Source organism: Cricetulus griseus, assembly GCF_003668045.3.
Source record: "Cricetulus griseus strain 17A/GY chromosome 1 unlocalized genomic scaffold, alternate assembly CriGri-PICRH-1.0 chr1_0, whole genome shotgun sequence".
In the NCBI taxonomy this organism is placed as follows: Eukaryota; Metazoa; Chordata; class Mammalia; order Rodentia; family Cricetidae; genus Cricetulus; species Cricetulus griseus.
The window spans coordinates 154,250,650-154,274,978 of NW_023276806.1; the positions used below are offsets into that span (position 1 = coordinate 154,250,650).

General features: G+C 40.1%; 1 protein-coding gene across 5 annotated transcripts in view; it reads left to right on the forward strand.

Annotated features, from left to right (window-relative positions):
- The window catches only part of Washc3 (WASH complex subunit 3), a 106,631-nt gene that overhangs the window by 42,326 nt on the left and 39,976 nt on the right, over positions 1–24,329 (forward strand). For 2 of the 5 annotated variants that reach the window (XM_027392561.2, XM_027392562.2), the window contains exon 7: positions 2,912–4,766. The exons of the other annotated variants lie outside the window; for them this stretch is intronic. In XM_027392561.2, coding sequence (XP_027248362.1) covers positions 2,912–2,996 — 85 coding nt within the window. In that variant the 3' untranslated portion in view covers positions 2,997–4,766. Of the gene's footprint in view, positions 1–2,911; positions 4,767–24,329 lie in introns of those variants that run through there. 5 annotated transcript variants of the gene reach the window in all.

The window sequence follows — 24,329 nt, forward strand, 5'->3', positions numbered from 1 at the left end:
CAGTTGCCATATGCTCCAGAAATAGGTATTCATTGGAAAATTTGTACACAGATATTCACAGTGTACAAAGTAGTAAAACAACCTTGATGTCTTTCATTAGATGATGGATAAGCAAAATATGGTGTATGTATACAATAGAATACTATTCATCAGGAAAAACAATGGCATGTTGTAATGCTGCAACATGGATAAATTTTCAATATTCCATGCTAGTTGAAAGAACCCAGGCACAGTGGGCGGGCATCCTATGATCTCATTTATGTGAGATGTCCTGAACAGGTAGATCTTCAGAAAAAGGATCACATTATCAATTGGCCAGAGGTGCAGGTAAAGCAGCTGCTGATGACAATGAAAACTATAAATCACTAGAGAAAACAATTGTAGAAGACAATGTAACAACCTCTTATGTTTGTGGCTCAGAAGGATTAATATTATTCAAATGCTCACATTACACGCTACATTTTAAGTTTTGCTCCTTTCTAGACTTTATTTAACTTTTTTTGGTTCTTTTGATTTTGTTTGTTTGTTTTGGTTTTGGTTTTTTTGAGACAGTTTCTCTGTGTAGTTCTGGCTGTCCTGGAATTCACTGTAGACCAGGCTTGCCTGGAACTCACAGAGAACCGCCTGCCTCTGCCTCCTAAGCGTTGAGATTGAAGGCATGCACCACCACTGCCGAGCTACCTTTAATTTTTTTTTTTAATCTGTTTTGTCTTTTTGACACAAGATTTTGCTGGGAAGGCCAGGGTGACCATAAACTCAACAGCAATCCTCCTGTTTCATCCTTCCAAATCCTGAGATTATAGGCTTGTATCATCCTACCCAGCCAATCTGTTTTTTTGTTTGTTTGTTTGTTTGTTTGTTTGTTTCAGACAGGGTTTCTCTGTGTAGCTTTGGAGCCTATCCTGGCACTCGCTCTAGAGACCAGGCTGGCCTCGAACTCACAGAGATCCACTTGCCTCTGCCTCCCGAGTGCTGGGATTAAAGGTGTGTGCCACCAATGCCTGGCCAACCTGTTTCTTATAAATAGTGCCTATTTAGAGAAATATGTACATTGCTTTATTTGCTTGAGTTGTAGAGGTACTAATATAATTTCAATGTAGTATTGAAGTAATTCCCTGTAGTAATTTTTGTCCTTTAAAATTAACAAAAAATGGAAGGCAAATGTAGCCAGCACCTGGGAGACAGAGACAGGCAGACATCTATGAGTTTGAGGCCAGCCTGGTCTACAGAGTGAGTTTCAGAGCTACATGGTGAGACCCTGTCTCAAAAAAAAAAAAAACTGGAGATGTTAGACATCAACTATATAGCAGAAAGAAACTTAATGGGAAGAGCATGCCCTGTATGATGCCTCCTGCTTCTAAGGCCGTTGCGACTGTGAAGGCCAGTGAAGCTGATGGGCCTGCATTGGTATTTTAGGCAGACAGAGCATCAGTCAAACCTGGAAGTGCTGCTTCAGACCTTTGTTGAGTTGTTTGTTGTGTACATGTCACTGCCTTAAAGGTATAGTCTAAAATTGCTCAGAAGAATACATTAGTTTGTATTTGACAAGTAAAAGTAGTGCCGTATTTTAGCCATAGTTTGGAGTAGCTAAAAATAACAAGTAGACTGACTATATATTCCCTCATTTTAGTGATAATTTCTACTCAGTGAATCTCCTGAAGCTTTAATAATAACCAAGGGACCTGAAATAAATCTGGTCATTTTAATTAAGAAGACATAGCAATCTCATTATTCCTCCTTTTCTCTCTTGGTTTCTCCAACAGTATACTTGCTTTGTTGAATTTGCTTTCTGGTAAAAGTGAATAGAAGCTAAGTAGTAGTGCATCAGTGTAGAGTAGCATTTCCTGGCACAGAAACTACTGAAGCCCATTGGAAACAACCCTATGTTTTGGGGGGATATGGGCCTGGTTTCTGGGTGTGGGTGTACACATGCACATGTGTGCTTATCCACTGGAGGCAGAGGACAACCTATGTGTGATTCCTCCTTTTGTTTGAGACAGAGGCTGTCATTGCCCTGGAACTTCACCAAGTAGGTTAGACTAACTGACCAGAAAGCTGCGAGAATTCACCTGTCTCCACCTCCCACTTCACCACCTCTGGAATTACAAGAATGTGTCATCACTTCTAGCTTTTTGCATGGTTTTGGGAGATCCAAACTCAAGTCCTCATGCTTGCAAAACAAATGCTTTATCACCTGAGCCATCTGTCCAACCCCTCAAAGTGACTTTTAATAGCCCTATCAAGTTTTCATTTTTGCTTTTAGTATAGCACACTCATACAAAATTGGGGTATTTCCTGCTGTGCTGTCGTTGAGATGGTATTTTTTTAAACCGTCTCATACTTTTTATATTCATTCTCTAGAGGAAAAACACAAAAACAACAACAGCAGCAAAAAAAAAAAAAAAAAAAAAAAAAAAAAAAACTTGTTAGTGAAAACATCCCATAGACACTAAGAGCCTGCTTTAGAGGCCATGTACTCCTTCCCTACAGAATTTCCACATTGCCTGTGCTTCTTAGCCATTCGTGAACTCCTTTCTGCTTCTGCATTTCCACAGCTTTCATTTTTCTTTCCATTCCTAACTTTCCCATCTGTGCCCCAGTGTGCACTTGAGGCAGCAGGGACTTAACACTGGTCATGCCAGCCTATACACATCACATCTCTGTCTATGGCAGTCTCCATGGCAATGAGATGCAGGGAGTGCTGTGGCCTCAGCGGAAATAGCACTTAATCCCCATCAGTGGGCAGAAGTCAGAGGCAGCACACTGGGGTGCAGTGCTGGAGGTTCCTGCAAGGGACACAAACCTGGCAGATTTATTAGCCACAGTACTCTAGAAGAACCTAATTTACAGTTTGTAAGTGTTTGCCTTCAGTTGGAACAACCTTTAAATCCCCCCCCCTTTCTTTTTTCAGGAAGCCAGATGCTCCAGTTCCTAATGGTGCAAGTGAAAAAGCCATAGAAGAAAGCTCAGATAGTGAGTCTTCCTTCAGTGACTGAGTTGGATTGAGATGAGCATTACATAGATGTGTGGATTTTACGTTCTGTGGAAGAGTGAGACTCTAGCTCTTAGGGACAAGATCGTCTTCTGGCCGGCCACACACCTGCCCCGACCTTCCTCTATCCAAAAAATGAAATTAAATAAAGCTTTGATAATGTCCCAATATGCTTTGTTAACCAAATAAAATGCTCTGAGATTAAAACTAGGACGACCTAAATTGCTATGAATGCTACAGATACTAGGATGGATTCAGTGAACATTCTAAAATGGAGTTAGTTTGAGTTTATTGATCAAAAAGGAGACTTTATGTAAAAATAAGAGAATGTGACTAATTATTCAATTTAATGAATATATTATTTTGAAGATTATAGTACACATTTGTTTCATAAGCTTTTTGAAGAAAGTTCTGGTAGAAAGTAACACTAAGATTCTCTGTTATGGAATTCATTGATGGTATTTAACAGCACATACTTCTTTTTATGGCCTGGCCAATAGGTTATATATTATCAAAGTCAGATGTTTTATTGTATCTATTACCAAATAGAAGTGTTAAAGGTAATCACTGTGTGGTTCAGGGTGAGCAGTCGTCACTGTCACCCACTCCTTTACTGCCTCGACAAAACATTACATTTCTAAAGTTAAAAATGTTCTCCCATCACCTTGCAAATAAGTCTTCATAAGTACTTACTTAACCACAGCCTAGAAAAACTTCTAAAGTACTTAGGTGGAAAGATATACAAAAGCATTTGAATAATAGTGTTCTTAGTTTAGGTTCCCTGAAAGTAGAACCCAAGAAAAGGTCTTGGTCTCATTTGTGAAATTATCTAAGGAGGTGTAATAGGGAGAACAGGAAGAGCAAGAGGGAGAAAACCAGTGTGAAGAAGTATTGTGCAAGCTGCCAGCTTAGGTTTGAATGCCTAAGAGCTGCAGGACATTTCAGCCGCAGCTGAAAGAGCCCCTCCTACAGCTGTCCGCTAGATAGAACTGAGGTCCTTAGGCTGTTTCCGTAGCCCACCGGGAAGAAAGTAGCTGGCAGGGACAGTAGCTGCTCCTATGCTTCTGGGATGTGCTTTGCTATGGGAAAACAAGCTTCCCAAGTCTTGAAGATGATCCTGAAACTGTAAATGGAATAAAAGGCCTGGATAAGTGTTGCCGTGGGTAAATACAAGCTCAGAACTATTTATTCCAGGTGTGAGCAGAACCAGGAGTAGAAATGAGCAATGCAATGTACAGGGCAGAAAAGACATGTTTGACACTGTGTGCCCTAGACTACCTGGAGCTCTCTGAGTTCTGTTGTCTACTCTAGTCTAGACTTTGAAGAGGGTATCAAGCCATACTCTTGAAAGACTACCCAAGATGATTAGTGAGACAAGATATAGTTCCTGTCATTGCAGCTGAACCTAAGGCCCAAACTCATAGTCATCATCTCCTTTCTCTACCAGCCATTTTAGAACAAATAGGCAACTACAGGGGACTCTGAAGAAACTAGAGCTATTATGTATGACACTGTAATGCTGAAGCTATTGTATATTTGTCAAAATCTAGAGAACTGGTCAGAAAAGTGAATCTCAATATAATCTGTAGATTAGCTAAAAATAATACATTAATATTTGTTTATTAATTTAACAAATGTATCACTAAAGCAAGATCTTAAAAATAGGAGAAGTGGGGATGTGGGGTGAGATGAATTTATAGGTCTGTGTATATAATCTACTTAAAATTCTATAACTTTTAAATTGTACTAAAATAAAATCTATTGGTTAATAATACATTCAAGTAGCATTTGTCCCACAATTACAAGAACAAATTACACTTGAAAATCAACCACTGCTTTAGCATTTTAATGAACTGAGCTGGGAGCTTCGTTCTCTGTCAGAGGGATTTCCTAGAATCCTCGTACCATGCACAAAAGAGCCAAACAATGAAATACAACTCTCAGTAGGCCCAGCAATATTTTTATTTAGCTTGAACATTCTGGCTGCCAGAATGTGTGTAAATGTGTGTAAAAAAATAAAGATATGTAAACCAAAGAGGTAAGACTTCCTTTCCCTATAGATGACATTATTTGGGAAGTCCATTGTAAGCAAATAAAAAACCCTACTGAAACCCACAGACAAGTTTAGCAGGATTGTGAAATACAAAGATCAATACAGTGAAGTCAACTGGGAGCATCCAGCACCTCTCCTGAACCTTGCAAAAGCATGGATAATTTAAGCCGTGTGTGTGTGTGTGTGTGTGTGTGTGTGTGTGTGTGTGTGTGTGTGTGTGTGTGCGCGCGCGCGCGCGCGCGCGCGTGTAGAGACAGGGAAAGAACACAGTATTTGAGAAGGCAAGGGAGCTATTAATATTAGACAAGCCAGGTGGGTGTCAAAAAGACAACCAACTTGAATAGGTTTCCAAGGAAAATTGGAAGATCAATAAAAACAAGTTGAAATTCTATAAATAACGTGTCCTTGATTGTCTCATCCAGGTCCATGGTTTAACCTGCTAATGAGCTGGGTCCTCTGAAAGAGCAGCCATTGCTCTTAACCACTGAGCCATTTGTCCAGCCCCTATTCTCTTTTTATTATATATATGATAAATATTTTATATGTTGTATAATATATAAATATATATTAAAAATAAAAAAAGATTTGTCTTGATGTTATGAGATAAGAAACCCTCAAAAATGCCACTGAGTTTAGTTTCTGGTTGCTAGGCATGCAGCTGACCCTTAAGAGTAGTTTGTTTCCCCAATGAGACTTGATTGGAGAAAACTAAACTTTCATTTGCAAGTGGTTTTTGATTGGAGATGGTTCCTGGGTTAGGGATGGGGACATGGGTTCACTTCTCCCTTCAGTTCTGGAACTCCTGGCTCAGACCCTGTGCATGCTGCCTAAGTCTTTGTAAGTTCATATGTAAATCATTCCTCTTGATTTCAAGGGCCTTGCTTCCTTGGTTCCTCCATCCGCCCTGGCTCTCACACTCCTCTTCCTCTTCCACTGGGTTCCCTGAGCCCCGAGGAGAGGGAGGGATATGATTTAGGCATCCCATTTAGGACTGTGTGTTGCAAGGTCTCTCACTGCATAATGTCTGGCTGGGGGTCTCTGTATTTGTTCCCATCTGCTGCAGGAGGAAGCTTCTCTGATGATGGCTGAGCAAAGCACTGACCTATGAGTATAGCAGAATGTCATTAGGAGTCATTTTATTGCTATGCTCCTTTAGTAGAGCAGTAGTAGGGTTTTCTCACTAGGTCCCTGGCCTACCTAATCTCAGGTTCTTGGTCACCAAGTAGTATTGGGTATGAGTTCCGCCTCATAGAGTGGGCCTTAAGTTGAATCAGAAATAGGTCATTTACTCCCACAAGCTTTGTACCAATGCTGTACCAGCATATTATTCAGTCAGGACAAAATTGTAAATAAACCCCTCTGTAACTTGTTGGTGTTTATGTTTCTCCTCTGGTAGTGTGCAGAGTACCTTCCTGTACTAAAGATGCTAGAATGTAGGGATGGAGGCTATCTGTAGGCATTAGCTCCACTTCATGTTCAATGATTTGTGTAGGTGTGTTCTTCAGCAATAGGGCTTTGTCATCAGGCCTTGCCATTGTGATGAGCAATATAGTCTTAGCAACACCCTGGATTGTTTAGGGACTACCATAGGACCCCTCTGGCCAAGAACTTAATTAGATATAAACCATTCCTACTTCTGGAGGCTCCATTAGGTGACAAGAAATATCCAGTTTGGATTCTGTCTCCCCCATTATTTGGTGATTTTATTTAGATATGTATAAACTCACAGAGACTTAGGCATATGAACTCACATTCATATATGTATATATGTTTAGGATGATTCTGTATTAGGTTTCAATACTGTCCCTTAAATGGCCCCTTATTTTTGCTATCTCTCCCTGTAGCCCATCTATCATCCCCTTCTTCCTTCTTCCTTCAGCTTAATCCTCACTCCAGTCCCCCCTCCCCACATATCCATCCATACATACTATGAATTATATTTCCTTTTCCTAGAGAAATCTGTTTCCCCTAGTCTCTTAATCTATTCCTAACCTCTGTGGTTCTACAGATAGTAGCTTGGTTATCATTGACTTAACAGCAAATATCCTCACATAAGCAAATGCATACCATATTTGTTATCTGGGTCTGCGGGTACCTCACTCAGGGTGATCTTTTTTCTAGTTCTGGCTATTTACCTATGAATTTCATGATTTCATTGGTGGGGAATATTCCATTGTATAAAGGTACCACATTTTGTTTATCCACTCTACTGTTGAGGGACATCTAGGTTGTTTCCATTTCCTGGCTATTATTAATAGAGCAGAATAAACATAATTCAGCAGATGTCTGTAGGGAATACCCTAATCATGCCTGTTCTGGGCTGGCTACAGGGTGAAGTGAGAAAGATTTAAGAGTGAGGGACACGGCATGTGGGAATCCCTACCTCCCTTTCTTCATCAGCTTGTTCTACTTACCTCATTCCCTGCCGGCTGGCAAAGCTGCTCTGAGTAAGTAGGGCACTCCCTAATAAATATCCTAACTTCTATACCTGACTCTGTATTGGTATTTCACCTTTATCTGGTGTCAGTGGGTGTTACAAGCCTACGCCCCGTTCTGGAATACGCCCAGGTCCCACCAGGACACCGACCTAGCTGCCCATTCCAGCCAACGCCATGATTTCAGTCACCCAAGCCAGCATTCTTGACTCCTGAGCACAAACCGAGCTTTTCAACTCGAATCTTGATCAACTTTGGTGGTATCCAAAGTTTTTCTTCTCCTGTGGAAATGATGCAAAGCCCCTTCCCCAAAGTAACACATGTCCTGGTTTTCATACAGAGGTCAATACATCTTTGAAGTATACCGGCTGATTCAGTTCAGCAGTTTTCTCTGTAGTCCAGTGTCTTATGATAGGATGAAGCATCCTTTGGGTACATGCCCAAGAGTGGTATAACTAGGTCTTGAGGTAGATTCATTCCCATCTTCCCGAGGAACAGTCACACTGATTTCCATAGAAACTATACAAGTTTGCACTCCTGCCAGCAGTTGAGGGTTCCCCTTGTTCCACATCTTCACCAGCATGAACTGTCATTGGTTTTATTGATTTAGCTATTCTAACAGGTGTAAGATGGAATCTCAATGTAGCTTTGACTTACATTTCCCTGATGACTAAGGATGAACATTGAAGTATTTCTCAGAATTTTGAGATTACTCTTTTGAGAATTCTCTGTTTAGATCTGCACCCCATTTTTAATTGGATTATTTATCTTCTTAATATCTAGTCTTTAGAGTTCTTTACACATTTTAGATATTAACCCTCTATCATATGTATAGTTGGTAAAATTCTTTCCCATTCTGTAGGCTACCACTTTGTCCAAATAATGGTGCCTTTTGCATTACAGTTTTTTTTTTTTTTTACTTTCCTGTGGTTGCATTTATTAATTGTTGATCTTTTTATTTAATTATTTTTTATTTTAGAGGCACTCACTCATATTTACATATCCATCCCCCCATTCCCTCGCTCTCCCATCCTCCCATGTTCCCCCCAACCCCCCCAACCTATCCCCCAACTCCTCACAAGGGATAGTGAGGCCCTCCATGGGGGACCTTCAGAGTATGTCATATCATTTGGGGGAGGGCCTAGGCCCTCCTTGCTGTATCTGGGCCGCAATAGTATCCCTCCATAGGGAATGGGCTCCCCAAGTCCATTTGTGCTCCAGAGTTAAAGACTGGGTCCACCATTAGAGGTCTTGGCCTCCTAGCTGGCACCCACATTCAGAGGGCTTGGTTTGGTCCAATGCTGTTTCCCCAGCTTTATGACTAGGGTCTCCATGCTCTCACTAGGTCAACTGTTTCTGCATGTTTCTCCAGCACCGTCTTGGCTCCTTTGCTCATCTCTCCTCCCTCTTTGCAACTGGATTCCAGGAGTATGGTTCAGTGCTTAGCTGTGAGTGCTTGTTTCTGCTTCGAACAGCTACTGGATAAAGGCTCTAGGAATGGTAACCAAGGTAGACACCAATCTCATTGTAGGGGAAGGGCATCTAAGGCATCCTGTCCACCACTGTCTAGATTCTTATTTGGGGTCATCCCTGTGGATCCCCTAACATATCCCTTGTGCCAGACCTCTCTCCAAACCTGTACTGTCTCCCTCTATCAAGGCATCTCCTTTCTTGCCCTCCTCTATTCCTCCTCTGTCTCAGTCCTCTTGTTCTCTTCTTCCTCTCCCCTTATTCCCTTCCTATTCCCTTCCTCTCCTCCCCTGTGCTCCCACTTTGCTCAGGGGTTCTTGTTCCCATCCCCTTCTTCAAGGGACTAAGCAATCTTCTCTTAGGGTCCTCCTTGTTACCTAGCTCTTCTGGTGGTGGATTGTAGGCTGGTAATCCCTTTTTTTTTTTAATTGTTGATCTTAATGCCTGTGTTAACAATGTTCTCTGCAGAAAGTCATCTCCTGTGACAATGCATTCAAAGCTACTCTGCACTTTCTCTTCTATCAGATTCAATGTATCTGGTTTTATGTTGAGGTCCTTGATCCACTTGTACTTGAGTTTTGTGCAGGGTGACAGATATGGATTTATTTACATTCTTCTATATGCCAACATTCAGTTAGACCAGCACCATTTGTTGAAGATATTGTATTTTTTCCCAGGGTGTATTATGGGTTCTTTCTCAAAAAATCATGTGTCCATAAGTGGTGGGTTTACATCTAGATCATCATTTACATTCCATAGATCAACATGTCTGCTTTTATGCCATGCTGTTTTTAGTATTATAAGTCTGAAGCACAATTTGAGATAAGGTGTGGTGATTCCTCCAGAAGCTCTTTTATTGTTCAGGGTTTTTTATATATTCTGGTGTGTGTGTGTGTGTGTGTGTGTGTGTGTGTGTGTGTGTGTGTGTGTGTGTGTGTGTGTTTCCATATGAAGCTGAAAATTGTCCTTGCAAGATACGTGAAGAATTGTGTTGGAATTTTCATGGGGATTGCATTGAATCTGTAGATTGCTTTTGGTAGGAAAGCCATTTTTACTATATCCATTTTATCAATCCATGAGCATGGGAGATATTTCCATCTTCTGAGATCTTCTTCAATGTCTTAAAGGATTATTCATACAAGTCTTTCATTTGCTTAGCTAGAGTTACTCCAAGACATTTAATATTATTTAAAGCTATTGTGAAAATGTTATTTCCCTGGATTCCTTTCTCAGTCCACTTGTCATTTGTATATTGGAAGGGTATTTTTATGTGTTAATTTTGTACCTAGATACTTTGCTGAAGGTGTGTATCGGCTGTATGAGTTTCCCAGTAGAATTTTTAGATCACTTATGTATACTATCATATCATCTGCAAATAAAGATACTTTAATTTCTTCCCTTCCAATTTCTATCCCCTTGATCTCCTTCAGTTGTATGATTAGCTCATACTCTAGCTAATAATTCCAGTACTGTATTTAATTTGGTATGGAGAAAGTGGACAGCCTTGACTTATTCCCAATCTTAGGAGAAATGCTCTGAGTTTCTCTTCATTTAAGTTAATGTTGGCTATGAGCTTGATGTAAACTGCATTTGTTTCGACAGCTGTATGCTTAATCTCTCCAGAAATTTTTAAATAGTTATTTATGTATCTTATGAATATGGATATTTTATCTTCATGAATAGCTGCACACCAGAAGTGGGCTTCAGATCCCATGGTACTACAGTTATAGATGGTTGTAAACAGTCTTGTGGGTGCTGGGAATTAAACTCAAGACCTCTGGAAGAACAGCCAGTGCTCTTAACTGCTAAGCCAGCACTCCAGCCCCCTCTCCAGAACTTTTATCATTAAGGGGTGTTGGATTTTGTCTCAAGGCCTTTTCTTCATCTAATGAGATAATTGTGATGTTTTTGTCTTTCAATTTGTTTATGTGGTGGATTATGCTTTTTTGATTAACATATGTTTAACCATCCCTGCATCTTTGGGATAAAGCCTGCTTGATCATTGTGGATAATCTTTTTGATGTGTTCTTGGAATCACTTTGCAAGTATTTTATTAAGAATGTTTGGCTCTTATGTTTATAAGGGAAATTGGTCTGTAATTCTCTTTCTTTGTTGAGTCTTTATGTGGCTTGGGTATCAGAGTAACTGTGGCCTCATAAAACAAATTGGGCAATGTTTCTTCTGTTTCTATTTTGTGGAATAATTTGAGGAGAATTGGCATTAACTACTCTTTGAAAGTCCAGTAGAACTCTGTGCTAAAACCATTTGGCCCTGGGCTTTTTTCAGTTAGAAGATTTTTAATGGCTGCTTGTATTTCACTAGGGGTTACAGGTCTGTATATATTGTTTACCTGATCTTGATTTAACTTGGTAAGTGGTATTTAAAAAAAAATAAATATGTTCTATAGATCTCTGGATTTTCTTGTTTTCTATTGTTATATCCCCCTTTTCATCTCTAATTTTCATATCCATTCTCTTCCTTTTAGTTAATTTGGGTGTTTGTCAATCTTACTGAGTTTCCCAAAGAACCAACTCTTTGTTTCATTGATTCTTTGTATTGTTTTGTGTCTGTTTGTTTCTATTTTATTGACTTCACCCTGCATTTGATTATTTCTTGCTGTCTACTCCTTTTGGGTGTAATTTATCCTTTTTGTTCTAGAACTTTCCAATGTGTTGTTAAGTTAATAGTATGAGATCGCTCCAAATGTGTGTGTGTGTGTGTGTGTGTGTGTGTGTGTGTGTGTGTATAGCCATGAACTTGCCTCTTAGAACTGTCTTCATTGTGTCCCATAAGTTTGTGTTTGTTGTGTATTCATTTTCATTGAATTCTAGAAAGACTTTGCTTTTTTTCTTGGTCCATTTTTTATTCAGTAGAGTTGTTCAGTTTTCATGAGTTTGTAAGCTTTCTGTTGTTTCTGTTGTTGATGATATCCAACTTTAATTTGTGGTGCTCATATAACATGCAAGATATTATTTCAATTTTCTTGTATCTATTGAGACTTGATTTGTGTCCAAGTATGTGGCCAGTTTTGGAGAAAGTTTCATGAGGTGCTGAGAAGGAATATTCTATTGTGTTTGGGTGAAATGTTCTGTAAACATGTTAGGTCCATTTGGTTTATAACATTAGTTAACTCCAGCATTTCTCTGTTTAGTTTTTGTCTGAATGACCTGTTGATTGGCAAGAGTTGGGTATTAAGTCTCCCATTATCAGTGTATAAGGGTCAATATAAGATTTTAGTCATAGTAGTGTTTCTTTTATGAACTTGAATGTCCTTGTGTTTGGTGCATAGATGTTAAGAATTGCAGTGTCCTTTTGATGGATTTTTTTTCTTTTAATGAGTATGTAGTGTTTTTCCCTATCTCTTCTGATTAGTTTTGGGTTGAAGTCTATTTGTCAGATATTAAAATGGCTATACCAGCTTGTTTCTTAGCTACATTTACTTGGAGTATTGTTTTCCATCCTTTTGCCTGGCAGGAATGTCTATACTTGATGTTAAGGTGTGTTTCCTGAATGTAGCAGAAGGATGGATCCTAGTTCTACATCCATTCTGTTTGTTTCTATCTTTTTATTGGAGAATTGAGACCACCGATGTTGAGAGTTATCAGTGAGTTAGTGATTGCTGATTCCTGTTATTTGGTGGTGGTGGTGGTGGTGGTGGTGGTGGTGGTGGTGTGTGTGTGTGTGTGTGTGTGTGTGTGTGTGTGTGTGTGTGTGTGTGTCCTCTGGTGATTTTCTTGTCTTGGATTCTTTGTGTGATTAACCTCTTTAGGTTGAAGTTTTCCTTCTAGTGACTTGTGTAAGGATAGATTTGTAGATATTGCTTAAAGTTGATTTTATCATGAACTATCTTATATTCTCTATCTATTATGATTGAAAGTTTTGCTGGGTATAGTAATCTGTGCTGGCATCTGTATTCTCTCAGTGTATGTAAAACATCTTTCCAGAAAAGATATTCACCAACCCCACATCAGAGGGCTGATTTCCAAAATATGCAAACAACTCAAGAAGCTAGTCTCTAAAACACCAAATAATCCAATTAAAAAGTGGGATACAGAACTAAATAGAGAATTCTCAATGGAGGAATCTAAAATGGCTAAAAGATACATAAGAAAGTGCCCAACATCCTTAGCCATCAGGGAAATGCAAATACTCCTGTCAGAATGGCTAAAATCAAAAAATATCAATCATAGTTTATGCTGGAGAGGATGTGGAGAAAGGGGAACACTCCTCCACTGCTGGTGGGAGTGCCAACTCGTACAGCCACTTTGGAAATCAGTATGGCAGTTCCTCAGTCTACCACAAGATCCAGCAATTCCACTCTTAGGCATATACACAAAAGATGCACATTTATACAACAAGAACATCTGTTCAACTATGTTCATAGCAGCATTATTTGTAATAGCCACAACCTGGAAGCAACCTAGATGCCCCTCAACTGAAGAATGGATGGAGAAAATGTGGTACATTTACACAATGGAGTACTACTCAGCGGGGGAAAAAGAAAAAAGAAAAAAACAATGGAATCTTGAAATTCGCAGTCAAATGGATGGAACTAGAATAAACCATCCTGAGTGAGGTTACCCAGTCACAAAAAAGACAAAAATGGTATGTACTAACTCATATGTGGATTTCAGGCCTAGAGCAAAGAAGTAGCAGCCTAAATCCACACTGCCAGAGAAACTAGAAAACCAGGAGGCCCCTAAGAGGACATACATGATTGCCCAGAGAAGAGGAAAGGCACAAGATCTCCTGAGCTAATAGGGAGCATGGGGGAGGGGAGAGGGAGTTAGAAGAAAGAGATGGAGAGAAGAGGAGGGGAGAGGAGGACTGGCGAGAACAGGAAGATCGAGACAGGGGAAGAATAGAGGAGAGCAAGAAAAGAGATACCATCATAGAGGGAGCCATTATAGGCTTAAAGAGAAATCTGGCACTAGGGAAATGTCCAGAGATCTACAAGCTTGACCCCAACTAACAATCTAAGCAATAGTCAAGAGGCTACCTCAAATGCCCTTCTCCAATAATGAGATTGATGATTACCTTATATGCCATCCTAGAGCCTTCATCCAGTAGCTGATGGAAGCAGAAGCAGACACCCACAGCTAAACACTGAGCTGAACTCCACTTGCAGAGAGGGAAGAGTGATGAGCAAAGGGGTCAAGACCAGACTTGAGAAACCCAAAGAAACAGCTGACCTGAACAAGCGGGGAGCTCATGGTCCCCCTACTGATAGCTGGGAAACCAGCATAGGACTGATCCAGACAGACCCCCTGAGTAAGGATGTCAGTTTGGAGATCTGGTTAATATATGGAGCCTCTGGTAGTGGATCAGTATTTATCCCTAGCATACGAATGGACTAGCCCATTCCACATAGAAGGATACTCTCCCAGCCTAGACACACCGGGGAGGGCCTAGGCCCTGCTCCAAATGATATGACAGACATTGAAGATCCCCCATGGAAGGCCTCACCCTCCCTGGGGAGCAGAAAGGGCATAGGATAGGGGGCCAGTGGGGAGCAGTGGAGGAGGGGAGGGAGAGGGAACTGGGATTGACATGTAAAAGAAGCTTGTTTCAAATTTAAAAACAAAAACAAAAACATCTGCCTAGGCCCTTCTGCTTTTGGAGTCTCCAATGAGGAGTCAGGTATTATTCAAATAGGTCTGACTTCATGTGTTATTTGTCTTTTTCCCTTATGGCTTTTAATATTATTTCTCTGTTCTATACTTTTAGTGTTTTGATTATTGTGTGCCAGGGAACTTTCTCATCTAGTCCAGTCTATTTGGTGTACTGTATGTTTCTTGTACCTTTATAGGCACTCTTCTTTAAGTTAGAGAAATTTTCTTCTATGATTTTGTTGAAAATATGTTCTGTGCCTTTGACCTGGGGTTCTTCTCCTTCCTCTATTCCTATTCTTAGATTTGGTGTTTTCATAATGTCCCAGATTTCTTGCATGTCTTGTAAGACATGGGGGTTTTGTTTTGTTTTGGGGGTTTTTGATTGTTTGTGTTTTGTTATTTTGGATTTAACATTTTCTTCGGCTGAGGGTTCCATTTCTTCTATTGGGTCCTCAATGCCTGAGATTCTCTCTTCCAGGTCTTGTAGTCCTGTAGGTAAGGCTTACCTCTGAAGTTCCTGTTCAAATTCCTATTTTTTTCTTTCCAGATTTCCCTCAGTTTGTGTTCTCTCTGTTGATTACACTCCCACTTTCCGGTTTTGGAGATTTTATTCATCTCCTTCCAGTGTTTGTTTTCATAGGTTCCTTTAAGGAGTTTATTCATTTTCTCTTTAAGGACCTCCATCACATTCCTAAAGGCGGTTTTAAGGTCCTTGCCTTGTGTTTCATCTATTTTCCAGTTCTCGGGATGCACTGGACTAGGATAGCTGCGCTCTAGTGGAGGCATATTGCCCTGGCTGTTAATGTGTTCTTACTCTGCTGTCCAAGCATCTGGGTTTGGAGTGATTATAGGTCTAAGTGCAGATTTGTGGATTTGTCTTTGTCGGGTGGTGATTTGTTCCTTGGTTTCAGTTGCTCCCTCTGGTTCTTAGGAGGGTGTGGTGGCTGTATTGCCTGGGAGGGAATGCTTCTGGGATCCTGCCAGGTATGGCCACTGGGGGTTTCTTGGTAAAACATGTTTCTATGTACTGGGAGCTGACACAGAAATAGCCATGGGATGGTGGTGGTGGTGAGAAAGGAAAGCAGGGTGTTTCCCAAGGTTCTGCTTAGTTCCTTGGGAATGGGGACAGAGAAAAGAAAGGCCACACAGGTAGTCTGCTGCAGATCTGGGGATGAGACTGGGGGGTTAGAGTTAGAGGACAGGAGGGAGCATGAAGATCTAATGCCCTCCTAATTGCTTATCTGGCAGACACAGTTAATGGGTCCCCAAAGAATGCCTGGTGTAGCTGGGGGCTGGGATAAAGGAATGAGTGTGAGGAGGAGGATGGAGGAGGAGATCTCTGTGATCTACTGGAGATGGGGGCAGAAAGGGAGGGGAGACCACAGCAGGTGCTCTGCTACAGAGCTGAGGGTGAGACTGGAGGATTGAATTTAGAGGAGAGAAGGGAGGGGAGGTGAAGATCTCCATTTATTCTATCTGCTTCCCTGGCTGGAGTGTTGTTTGTCTTCATACATGGTCTTGCTTTGTATCTCTGACTGGCTTGATACTACGCAGAACAAGTTGGCCTCGAACTCATAGCAGACCTCTTATCTCAGCTTTCTAAGTGCTGGAATTACAAGTAGCAGCAGATGAGGGTTTGCTGGGACATTTAAAATGGGGCAGTCCCTAAAGTAATGACTTTGCTTTACAATGACTTTTAATCTTTGGAGCAGTGACTCTCGATCCTCTAGACCTACAGCATGTTAGCATCATTTAAGCAGCTTTGTTGTTTATCCCTAAACTCCTGGAGTTTATCATTAGCAAAATGGAGTAAGCCTGAGAGCTTGGGGGATACTTCTTTTGGTTTTGGTTCATCATCAAGGGAAAGTTCAAACACATAGTGTGTTTTCTTCTTCTGAGACATGTGTTAATATATAAACATATTCTTCTAGAAGGCTATTCAAATTCTACATAGAAGAGTCATATATTTCTTTAAGTACTTGCCTCCCTTCAGCTTTTCCTTAGATGGTTGAAACTTAATAGGAAGTAAATAGATTTCATAAGATTCTTTATATAATAGAATTGTTATTCTTAATATTCATAACTATATTTCAACTTATTGGAATACACAGCCCAGTTAAATTGGTAAAATAACAAGACAGATGCAATACCAAATTCTTTAGAATTAATTTAGTAAAGGGAAATTCAGTTTGAGGGCTGGGATGATGATTGAGTCAGAGAATGGTTTTCTGTGTAAGTAGAAGGATCTACATTTAATCTCTAGAACTCATCAGAGCCCAGCATGGTGATGCAGGCTTGCAAGCACAGTACTGATGAGGTCAACACAGAGGCTCCTGAGGCTCCCTGACCAGCTAGCCTAGACTCCTTCACCAGTCCCAGGTCAGTAAGAGACTGAGAAAGCTTATTGCAAAAAAAGTAAAAACAAACCACAACAAATAATGTAGACAGCACTGAAGGTTACCTCTGGCCTCTGCACAGTCACACACACACTTTCATCCACACAAGCATACACATACATGCATACACATATACATACACACACCAAAACAAAAAACAAAAAAAAGTTCAGCAGGAAATATACAGAAACATCTTCATCAGGGAACTTCCAGAGCACAGGTAGATGTCTGTAACATTGGCCTGGAGAGACTGAGTTCAATGTATTTCTCCCTCCCTTTATTTGTACTAATAATTATACTTCGAGAGCACAGCTTTTCACTGTTGACTGTAATTATTAGGCCAAAGAGATTGCAGTTGACAGGGTTACAAAATTCAGTGTGGAAGAGAGAAGGGGGTCATTTCTCCTCCTGAAGGAACGGCGTGAGATGGAACAGCTTGTTTGCTAATTGCACAATGAAGTCATTGCTGCTGTACCAAGTCTGAAATGCTTACCATGAGAATCCGTGGTTTCATCTTGCTCTGCAATATAATGCTGGTGACAGGTGTTTAAAAACTGTGTGTTCTTCCAGAAGGTTCACTGTCTGCTAGTACTCTCAGTCCATCCACATGCATAAACTGCTCCTGACTGAAGCACAGCAGACCCTCTGTGCAGCAGGCCCACCTCAGGCTGGAACTCTCCCTTTTGGATTTCATAGTCATAATTTAACTTCTGGATTTTTTTTTCTGGCTTGCTAACCCTTCAAAGACGGTGAATCAGATTTTGCTTCTTTAAACAAAGCCCATTTGTACTTAAAAACCGACTCACTTCCTAAATGCAAGGAGTCTTGTAGAACATAGTAAAATGTTTTACATGGTATCTTAGATTCTCACTAAGTTTGTCTTCATTGTGTAATCAGTTCCATTTGGTGGCAAATCCTTGAGGCTGTTTCACAGTCTGTTAAATGCTGGCATATACCAAATTCATGGAATCATGGGAGTTGGTTGGTGGTAAGCAGGAAAGTTCATAAAATTAGGGCAAATTAGGCTAAAAGTCAATGTGATGATCAAACATTACATTTCCTTTAGCCCCTAAGCTAAAAACTTGGGAGCCCTGCAGTTGAATTCAGGAATCCCTTTCTGACTGTTGCTCCCTCTTCACCAACATAAAAGCAAAATGATCCTTCAAGTACTGACTCTTGGGAATTTGCCATTGTTCTTGCTGTTCTAACAGATGCAGGCTCCAAGCTCTTTGCAGGAGAGCAGTATTTAGCAATAACTTCCTTAGAAAGGGCGAGTCCATCTGAGTATGTCAGACAACAACTTGCCTGATGTGAAAGTTATTAATATGAAAACTCCCCCTCTTTGCCTTTCTGCTTTTTAATGACCAAAAGTAATGAACCCTTTCAAGGGTTTTGTTTCACTAATTTTTATAATATGCAAACCGTACAGAACATCGTGATCATTAAAACAAGCTTGTGATAACACTAATCTCCATGGAAACTTTGAAATGCAGATAAACAATCCCCGACAATAGATAAGAATGCATTAACCTGTTTATTAGGCTTTGAATGTCTTCCTAGTATTCGTGTTAGCAAGTTCCCTATAAGGGGGGAAAAGTGAGAAGAATCAGGGAGGTGGTGCTGTTTTATTATTGCAATAGAAAATAATGTGGCCTTTCTGCAGTCCTGTCCAATAAAATGGAAATGTCTTAATGAGTATCTGACATTATTTTTCTCATGCTGTCTTTGAAATTGGCTGTGTTCTCCTGTATTCCAGGCTGGTCTGCAACTTCCTATTTAGTTGGGAATGCCCTTGGACTTCCTCCAGCCTCCACTTCCCCAGTCCTGGAATTATATGTGTGTGTCATTATTCTAATTTCATAAGGTACTAGGGCTACAACCTAGGGCTCCATGAACATTAAGCAAGCATTCTACCAACAGAGCCACATTGGAGTCCCTAGACCACCACATTTCAAATGTACAATGACCACAGGCAGCCTAGTGACCATTGTATTGGATGGAGAAATACTTACTGTAGTTTTAAAAGTAGTAGAGTCTCTTCAGCAGAGAACCCTTGCAATTTCCCTTTGGTCTAGTTAAGAAGTTATATACTGGGCAGGTCATAGCAAGCTCCATCAATATCTAGTATGTGATGGTTTTTCCATGTGGTGAGAATCACATCTCATGGAGAGATTGGTAGTAAGGAAGGCTACTCTTTAAATGGCAGCACTCTGGCCAATTTTCTTGTAAATACTGTTTAAAGATATATATATGAGTTTTCCCTTGGTTCCCAGTATGTAGTCCAGTAGGTTAACCAAAGAACCTTCTATGTTTCTCTTGATTAGGGAACCTACTGCTTCACTCAGTGAACCAAGGGGATATCTATGAATAGAGTCACGAGCCAGAGTCTTTACTTCACTGATCTTAAATGAGAGGATAGCTGAGGAGTCCTAAGACCATGGTGAAAAGCTCTGTAAACATGAAATCTAAATCAAATGTAGATTTTTCACAATATGCTTATTAATAAATGAAATCTATGAAACAACAAAAAAAGAAGTTACATACCCTGTCCTGGCCCCTGAGGCCTGATGTTCCTGCCCCGAGTGACCATGCCTTAGGTACTTTTCATGTTACCAGGAAGCAAGCTACCAGAACATGCTGGTATTTTGCCCCAAAGCCAAAGGTGCATCTTGGTTGCCAGCTACAATGTTAATCTTCTAGAGTCTTTCTCAGTTGAACACCTAGGCTCTCACAACCTACCACTGAAGCTGATTTGAACCCAATGATGAGAATATAAAGTTACCCATTCAATAAATATTTATCTATGGTGTACAATACAGGAAGACCAATAGAATATTTATGTTGTGTGTCCCTTCTGCTGTAAGTGGCATGTGTCTTGGTCTGCACGTACTCAGTGAATATCTGTGGAATACATGACTAAGTTCATTGTTTGTTTGAAAACTGTACATCTAGCTGGCTTTATTTTTCAGAGCAGAATAGCAGAAAAAGTCTGAAAGTAGTCTAAGCAGGAGTTCATAGATGCACTTGACTCTGACCCCACATACCACAGAGACCTTGACAAGTCCTCACATACACAGAGCCCTTTGCTCTCAGTTTGTACGAATTTCTAACAATAATAATTATGACAACAACCACAGTGGGCTTGGGCATCTGATGCCAAATATATTTCAGCTGAGAAACAGCCAATTTGGAGCAGGGAATAGAAGTGGCTGATCATTTACATAGGCATCAGTAAGACCAACAACAGCAGCAGCAAGGAAAGATCGAGTGTGTGCATGCTCTCTCTCACACACACATACACAAACACATACACACACACACACACACACACACACACACACACACACACACACACACACACACAGTAATAACAATAAAAACAGCAACCTGTGGCCATTTAGAATAGGGACAAGCAGTTCTAAACATCTCAGAAGGGCCAAGGGGCTTCTCGGGGTTATAGCCCACTACTACTTTTAATGACAACAACAAGTGTTCTAGCTGGATTGTGTTTACAAAGCATTATTTCAGAAGAACATCTTGGAAATGTTTCCATCCAAGACAATTAAAAGTAAAACTTTTGGTGTTTAAAAAGATAAATCCTCAGCCATCTATTAAACTCATTTATGCAGAACATGTCTCCTCCCACCCCACCCCCACCCACAGCCTCCAAAGCCTAGATTTTATTGTACATCCTTGTACTGCTGAATTCATTTGCCTCAGAACATTTGTTGGCCTCAAGCATTTAGTTCAGTTTTCATTCAGTAAATTTTACCCCAGTGTTATTTGCAAACCACTCCAAGTGGGACAATAGAGGACACGTAAGATGTAGACCCTAGGCTTGTCCTAGAAGTGCTCAAGGGAAGTTCACTGGAGCAGGTAAGAGCTGTATCCCTGAGGGATGCTAATGGGTGAGAAGCAAATGAGTAGGTGTCCAGGCACTTTGTAACACACCATGTGGGGAAAGGACCATGGGTAATTAAAAGGGTTCTTAGAGCTCTGCCTCCCAACTAGAAGTGGGAGATTTGAGGAGGTCATCTGGGGTAAAGAGAACAGCACAGGGGGAGGAAGCTAGAGGCAGGAAAGAGCAAATGCTGCTCAAAAGATGGTAACAAGCCAGGCTGGCAGAGTCATGGCCCTTGCTTGGAAATAATACGAGAAAGCTTTGGAGCACTCTCATAGTTTTGTACAGACCTCTGTACCTGTCTCTGTGCCTGGTCATGTCTCAATCTACTTAGAAGGCCATCAAGAAAAAGGCCATACACGGAGAGGCTTGAACACGAGATGTTCATTTCTCTCCATCCTGGGGTTGGCAAGTTCAAAGTCAAAGTGCCGACTTACTTGCTTCCAGTAACTTCTGTCTTCTTGGTTTTCAGATAACAGACTTCTTTCTGTGTCTCCAATTGCCGGAGAGATAGTAAGCTATCTGGTGGCTAACCCATTATGATGGTATCACTCTGATGACCTCATCTAAACCTTACTCCCCAAAAGCCCCATCTTGGGGTTAAATATCACCCTTAGATTTTGAGGAAACCAATATTTTCTCTATAACATAATATGAATATAAATCACACTTTAAGAAAAAAATCCCAAAGCCAAGTTTCGGATGGTTTCTGTCTTCAATCAGTTATTTTGCTGGAGGGTTAACATGACAACCAGTTGCAAGCTGTAAGGCTGACTTGATTTGCCTCCTCTATGTTTATTCTACATACAAAACCATAGGAAATGGAAATATTTCTTTTGGTTAAAAGTTCTGGAGAATCCTCTTTCCAAGAGTCACCAGCTAGTGTTGTAAATACACATTGGGCAATGATTAACAAATTTATAATTGAGTATGAACGAAAATGCATCCTAAACTATAAGGCTTGTTAAAATAAGTTTGTAATAGCTGTTCTGTTACCTTTTTCACTAGACTATAAGAATGGAGTAAGTGTTATCCCTAGTAACTAGCCCTACCAGCAAGATGGAATTTAGTGAACAACTTAATAAATGTTTGACTACAAAATGAATTCATATTCTAGTAGTAGACCAAAGGAAAATTATATGTTTCTCAAAATAAGCTTGGTCTGAATTGGCTAGGATCTTTGTAAATGTTAGATCATGCTTGTTTAACAAATTAAAAGCAAATCATGAGATAGGGGATTTTAAAGTTCAGGGACACGTTCGTTGTAAATCCAATACGCATATCCTGTTGAATTGGCTGTTCTATGTAATTGGGAGCCAATTTGAATGTGCACATGACAAGGAAAATTGCAAGCTTAAATTTATTAATATGTCACCTTGGCAGAACACCAGACCTCTTAGTAGCAAAATATGGAGAGAAAAGATATTAGTCTCTAAAGACTTGAGTTTGATTTTGAAAATAAAATGATCTTTTAAAAAAATCATAAGAAGCCATAGATGTGGGACTATAAAGCCATATAAGTGAAAATTATTAAAGGGACATAATCGAACAAAACCTTAATGTGGTGTTTATTTGGAATTCCTGTTGAATATTCAAGTCTTTTTAGTGTTTACCTAAGCAACTTAAATTCTGAACAGCTACTCGCTTACTGCCCAATAACTCTTAGGTTAACCTCATAAGTAATGGATATAGTTGTCAGTTATATAATGATATAGGGCATAAGCTGGGTCATGGCTGTCCTGTCAGATGTTTGTACAAGACTTTCCTTACAAAACCCGTTTAAGTAGATGAAGTAAAACTTGGACATGGTTAAGGAAGACTACCCCACATTAACAATCCCATGATTGACAAAACAAGATTTTCAGCCCAAGACAGTTACTCTCAAGCCTTTGCTTTTGGTCACTTTCTTTCCTACTGGCACTCAAAGGGTGGCTCTGAAACAGACAATATCAGCATCATCTGGGAACTTGTTGGAAATCAGTCTCAAACCCTACCCAGACCTACTTGATGAAGAAACTCTGGGTATAGCCATGATGGTGCATGCCTTTAATCGCCAGGGGATCTCTGTGATTTTGAGGCCAGTCTGGTCTACATAGTGAGTTCCATAACAGTCAGAGCTACATAATGAAACCTTTTCTCAATACAGACAGACAGACAGACAGACAGACAGACAGACAGACAGACAGAATAATATCTGGTTTGTGGGGGCTGAAGAAATAGTTCAGCAGTTTGTGGGGCACCTCACAACTGCCTGCCCAGGGTCAGAAGATCTGATAACTTCTGACCAGGCAGGCAACTGCACTAATATGTATATACTCCACCCCAACACACACGTATACACATAATTAAAAATAAAATAAATATTTGAAAAGGATCTCTAGTTGTAGACCTAGGACTCAACTTTCAAGTATATTCTAATGTGCACGAAAGTTGGGAAAGGACCGTTGTTTCTGTCTAATTTAGAAGATATGTATGTTTCCTACAGGTTCTCCCATGGTCCAGAATATTAATGTTATATCCATTTCTTTATCTGGACCATATGCATAAATAATTGTCTTTACATGAGTGGTAACAATTCTTTAGAATTTAGAATATGTAAAATAAGTGCCAATAAAAATGACTAAGTGTGCCGGGCAGTGGTGGCACATGCCTTTAATCCCAGCATTTGGGAAGCAGAGGCAGGCAGATCTCTGTGAGTTCGAGACCAGCCTGGTCTACAAGAGCTGGTTCCAGGACAGCCTCCAAAAGAAGCCACAGAGAAACCCTGTCTCGAAAAACAAAAACAAAACAAACAAACAAACAAAATGACCAAGTGTTCTTATCTATCAAGTATATGAATAAAGGCTAGAGAGAGATGGAGTCCTGCCAAGATCTGACTGCACATACTGATTTGGGATTAAAATAGTAATCACTTAGCTCATTCTGAACCTTAATAGATGAGACAGTTTTTTAATATAAGCTTAGAAATAAGTACCCTAACAAGAGGGCAAGAAAAGGCAAGGGCAAGCATCCAGGATACAGTGACAAATGTGTAATATAATATCCAAAGATGGCAATCAGAATCTATTGCTATCAAGGGTTGTTTTGCCAAATAATTAAATGTATTGACATTAATCCTGAGCTGTCATTGGAATGTCATAGAGACACTGAATTTTTTTAAGCAAAGTTCCTGGAAGTCATTCAAGATATTCATGCTGTTATAACAGATCAACTAGAGATATTTTTATTCCAAACTCCTTGATGAGAAAATATTTGGGATGAAGGTCAGTGCACATATATTCAGTCTTATATGGATGGAAATTGATTTTTATTTCCCTGGGAATTTAGCAGTCAATTTTAATAGTTGAGAGCAGGTATACAGGGGCAAGAGGTTGACTTACTATGAAGCCAATACTTTTGCTTTCCTGATAGAACAGAGAATTCTTCCTCTTTCTGTCTTACACTGAGAGCCTGACAACACTGGGGCATGG